This window comes from Sorghum bicolor, chromosome 4 (genome assembly GCF_000003195.3).
Source record: "Sorghum bicolor cultivar BTx623 chromosome 4, Sorghum_bicolor_NCBIv3, whole genome shotgun sequence".
Lineage (NCBI taxonomy): Eukaryota > Viridiplantae > Streptophyta > Magnoliopsida > Poales > Poaceae > Sorghum > Sorghum bicolor.
Genome location: NC_012873.2, coordinates 49,254,184 through 49,259,440, shown reverse-complemented (window position 1 = coordinate 49,259,440; position 5,257 = coordinate 49,254,184). Strand labels below are relative to the sequence as shown.

General features: G+C 44.7%; 1 protein-coding gene across 1 annotated transcript; it reads right to left on the bottom strand.

The window, feature by feature from the left end:
- On the bottom strand, window positions 1,930-4,980 carry LOC8056086 (heavy metal-associated isoprenylated plant protein 7). Its single transcript, XM_002452105.2, has 5 exons — window positions 4,817-4,980; window positions 4,513-4,720; window positions 3,310-3,524; window positions 3,112-3,199; window positions 1,930-2,684 (listed from the first exon to the last, which is right to left on the bottom strand). The coding sequence occupies exons 1-5, from the start codon at window positions 4,823-4,825 to the stop codon at window positions 2,239-2,241; spliced, it is 966 nt and encodes a 321-aa protein (XP_002452150.1). The 5' UTR covers window positions 4,826-4,980; the 3' UTR covers window positions 1,930-2,238.

The window sequence follows — 5,257 nt, the reverse complement described above, 5'->3', positions numbered from 1 at the left end:
TTTACAGGTTGGAGTGGGAACAATTACAGGAACTGCTGATGGATGTTCACTTGGGTGTGGGGAGAGACAAAATGATTTGGGCCTTGGAACAATCTAGAAAGTATACTTCAGGTTCCTTATATAGAGCTATTACATTTGGAGGTGTTAGAGATCAGCAATTGATGAATGTGTGGAAATGTAACATTCCTCTAAAAGTCAAGAACTTTATCTGGATGGCGGCGCATGATAGAATCCAATCAGGGGTTCAGCTTAAAAAGAAAAAGTGGTCAGGGCCGGAAGAATGTGCCGCTTGTGATAGTTTAGAAACAACAGATCATATTCTATTCCAATGCCCCCTTGCAGTCTATCTCTAGTCTTTTCTGAGAGTTTCTTTGGGCTGGTCGGCATCTCCGACTAATTGCACAGATTTTCTATTAGAGTTTGCTGAAGATTGTAGAGGTGCCAAGCGCAAGGTGACGCTTTTTATATGTGCAGGTGCGTTGTGGACTATTTGGAAGACGAGGAATGACATGGCTATCAACAAGAAGATCGTTTCGTCTCCTAAGGTGATCATTTTCAAGACTCTGATGTTGATCAAAACATGGCGTCCTCTCTTGAAGGCGAAGTTGGACTCTACAGCGGAAGAGATGATCAACCTGCTGGACACCAATATGCAGTAGTGTTTCTGTTTTGTTGACGTTCTCTTCTTAAGTGCTACTTTGGCCGTCGGCTGGTTGTCTTTGAGTGTGCGTTTTGTTTTAGTGGTCTTAGATGGGTACTAGAGGTCGTTGGAGTGTGTTGAGTTCTGAGTAGCCTTGTTTAGGCGGGCCACATTGTAAAACTGGAATCCCCAGTGTTCAGACCATGGGTGTTCGTTACGCTTTCTAATAAAACTGGGTGAATACCTTTGGTCTAAAGAGTACTTCAACCTGCCCATGTAATTCTGGACGGATGGGGTACGGTACGGTGGACACGCCACACTATAGGCGCATAAGCGCATTGAGTGCGGAGCAGTAGAGCGTGTGGGATCACGAGACTTTGATGCTATTGCTACCACATACACCAGATGGGCATGGCATGGCATGGCTGCAGACTCAAGTCACTGCATCCTTGCCTCTTTCACCGTCCGGGCAAAACCATGGCCACAGTGCTGAGCTGCAGCTGCTGGATGTTCACAGCAAAGCTAACTGCATGCTTTTCGACTGGGGTTCAGAGGGAAGCCGTTTACAGCACCCACGCCACACATGGCTGCTGACTGAATCTGACTGACCATCAATTGTTTTGAGCAGATGCTAACATGCAGCTATCTAGGTCTAAAAAAACGAACAAAGGTGAAAGGGATCGACCGGTGCTATGTGCTCTGCGTTTGTAGCCATGATGGTGCCCTGGAGCCGGATGGATGGGTGGATTGATGGACCCATGCACATGAGAAGCACTTCTCTTCTGCCTTTGAACCCTGACCACACAGACCACCAGTGGGCAGTGGCCCTCCTATATTCATGCTACTTCCTTCATCAGACATAAAACAGAAGATTTCATTTTTTTTTCTAAAAAAAACATGCAACATGAGAACACTTAAATTTCACAGTTCCACAACAAACTGAGTCACAGACATGAGAAGTGCCATTGCCAACTGGGGAATCAATGCTGGCAAGTGGCCTCTGTTGACAAAATGCCGCTGAACTAGGCCAGACTGAAACAAAACAAGATGAACTTGGCCACTCCCTCCACCACTGGATTCGCATTGAGAAATGTGTAAACACACATCTCAATACAGATTCGCTTTGAGATGTGTGTTTGCACACTTCTCAATGCGAATCCAGTGGTAAAGGGAGTGAGAACACATGTCCTCAAGGGCAAAAATAACTTTACTGATGAACTTGCTTTATGTTCCTCCAACAGCATATAGTTAGAAAACAACACCAAGAATATGGATTTTTGCGACAGCACTGGCAATGTTAACTGAGAAAGTTACGTCTATTCCAGATAACAGACTACAGACTCACAGCAATCTATTTCAAAACTAGCATATATAATACATCTTTGTACAAAAATAAAAGCCAAAGGTGACACCACAAAATCCTACTAACCAGTAGCTTACACAATATGGTGTCCACAAACGAGCCCTGAGTTTACTTTGTACCAGATAGAAGTTCAACCTTAGAAAAGAAAAGTTCTAGACTTCCTGAGCCCTCCAAAATCAGGGGATAACTCAATCCCTCTTATTTTCGCGTTTAAGATCACTTGGTTCTGGCTTTCTCACATCAGAGAACAGGCATTTGGGTTCTCGTCGCTGAAGAGCTGAGGTGGGTACTGGCAGGCATAACTGTATCCGCTCGGATGATTGAACCTTGGGTAGTGCATATACATGTTAGCAACGGCGCCAGGGTCTTTATCTTTCTCTTCATCACCAGCATTGCCATCATCCTTCTGCTTATCCGCTTCTTTCTCGTCTCCACGGGCATCTCCACCATCTTTCTTTTCCTCCTTGCCATCATCCTTCTTGTCCTCCCCACCTTCGGCTGCCTTCTTGTCGTCCTTGGCATTCCCATCATCGACATTCTCAGCTGCAACCGGCTCAGACTTGACGATAGCAGCGTGCTTGCCAGTGCGCCTATACACATAATCAGCCAGCTTGGCCTCCTCGAACACACCCTTCACAGTGACTTGAGAAGCCTTCAGGTCTGACTCTACAGATAGCACTCCTGCAAGGTCACATTACAAATTAATTGGTGAATACATGAGAAGCAGATGTCTACCTCGACTTGATATTACCTAAACTGAAATAATAGCTAATTGACGATATAAAGCATAATTTACACTGTTCTTATTTAAAACTATTTTTTGTCAAAAAACTTAAGCTAGTGAACTTAACGTAAATCTATTTGTAGTTTTTGTGACATGTTAACTACATGTTCAGTGTACTTCTCAGTCAAATACAAGGAGAGAAGACCAAGTATATCTCGTATCAAGCACAAATTGCAACAGCGTAACAGTTATCAAGTTTCAGACAGACTATGAATCATTGAAGTTTGATGTATCTTGCTAAAATATAAAACATCATTCAACACAAGAAGAGGAAAGCTACGTTATGATGGATCATACAAGGGAGATGTGGTAACAAAACTGTACCTTTCATCTTGAGGATTCTCTTCTTGATCACTTGAGCGCAGGCCTCACAGTGCATATGCACCTTGACCACCACAGCGAGCACCGTGGGCTTTAGTACAAAACAAAACATCAATGTCTCAGCCCCAAATCATAGAAACAATAATTGGAAGTAAAAATGGCAATGCAGTGTGTTCAAGAATCTCGGCAAGGATAATTCACCTCCTCTTTCTTCTCAGGTTTTGGTGGCTCAGGTTCTTCCTTTTTCTCCTCTTCCTTCTTCTCTTCTTTCGGTGGTGGCATTGGCGAAAGAAGCTCCACCTTGCGGCCTGTCTTCTTCTGCACACGTTCTACCACCTTCATTGGGTCAGCAGCTGCCTTTTTTCCCTTAACGACCACCTTGTGTGCCTTTGTATCTGCAATAACATCTTCAACACCTGCACATCACAAGATAAAAATTCAGACTCTGGAAGCTCAATTGAAAAACTGTACATTTGCAGGAAAAGAAATAGAAAGTTTGGAACAATTGCACAAAGAGACAGCATACAAATTTCAGATAAATTCATGAACTTCAGTTTCCCAGTTGAGAGTACAATAATTAGTTAAACTTATGGCAGACCCAGAATCTTTACCATAATTAATCCGTCATCGTCATCTGATGACAGACAGAGGGGTTACATCTTTCTTAAGGCAACTTGAACTTCTTTTGAACATATGCTGCACAGAGAGGCATATACTAAACTGCAGTGGTTTGCATTATAAGATGTCTGATTGGGCATTAAGGTTGCTGGGATCTAAATTGTTTCATCAATAACATAGGATACACGTGCGGCTCGGAGTTGTCTCCTCCAAGCAAGCATTTCCCCACCTAACTTTTTCAAATGTAACCAAAACAGCGACATGGTTTTACTGAAAATTTGCTCTCCAGATTGAACTCCAAAGGCAATATCATAGAAATCATAGGAAGAGAAGTGGCGCCGCTTTGCCAGGTACTGTATGTATTATGATGATGCACAAGTACAAAGAGAAAACGAGCAGTAGTATAGATTAAAAAAAGGAGAAAATTTTCAAACTCGCACCTTACAAAAGAGGCGCCTTAAACGTTCCCTTTAAAGCGATGCAGTACAGAAATACTTGGTTACATTTCAAATGACCAGAAAAACCACAAAAGTTTGCCCTTTTTTCAAAATTACTGGAGGAAATCACTCCACAATTCAGAAAACAGAACCAGATTTCAAATAAAACCTGGGGAAACAAACCAAACAAACAAAATATGCAGATTTCAACATGGTTTTTGTAACCATGGAAGAAGAGCTAATAGTATGCCAACTATCAAGAACACTTCCTGTTCAAAAAACAAAACAGAATACCAGGAACACAAGGGCACAAAGTACAGCAGCAAAGAGAAGAGGGTAAATCTATTACCATCAAATCCCTTGAGAATCTTCTTGACCTTGCGCGCACAGCCCTCGCAGTGCATGAAGACCCGCATGACCATCTCCTCCGGCGGCGGCGGCGGCGGAAGAGGCGGGACCTCCTCCTTCTTCTCCTCCCCTCCTGCCGCCTCGTCCTTCTTCTCCTCCGCCTCCTTGGCCTTGTCGGCCGGGGCCGCCGCCTCCTTCGCCTTCTCCTCCTGCACCAACGCACACACACAAAACGAAGCACATCAAGATCTTCCCGCACCTCTCCCAGAGCCAGAGCATCGCTGCCAAGAAGCCGCAGGCATTACCTCGCCCATGGTTCGCCCTCCTCTGCTCCGCTCTCAACGCGATATGAGTTCAGTTTGAGTCAGTCACGCCTCTGTCGAGTGAGTGAGTGAGAGTGAGTGAGGGGTTCTTGCGCCCGTTGGGAGTGGGCTGTAGGTAACTTTTGGCTGGCTGGCTGTAACTCCACTGCCGCTACTTGTAACGCGCGCCGCAAGGGCCAGCGACTATCACCTAGCGGGGACGACGGTGCGGCGGGTCAGTGGGCCGGCCCGCACGGAAAATGCGTTGGAACTAATCACCCCTGTCCCCGGCTCATCTCATCTGCTGGTACCAGTACTATAATTTTTCTTAATGTGGATTTGGACCCCTCTCTCTCTCTTTCTTCCTAGCAAACTGGAGTAGAGCTGGAAATTAATAGGTCCTCCCTTCGTCCCTATTTAATTGTTAATGTTGGTGTACATACT

What these genes read in the sequence shown, in the direction of transcription:
- LOC8056086 (XM_002452105.2), bottom strand. An exon ending in AACCTGAGAAGAAAGAGGAG is followed by an intron (nt 3,200 to 3,309) that starts GTGAATTATCCT and finishes TTTGTACTAAAG; the next exon opens with CCCACGGTGCTCGCTGTGGT. An exon ending in GAGAATCCTCAAGATGAAAG is followed by an intron (nt 2,685 to 3,111) that starts GTACAGTTTTGT and finishes GTGACCTTGCAG; the next exon opens with GAGTGCTATCTGTAGAGTCA.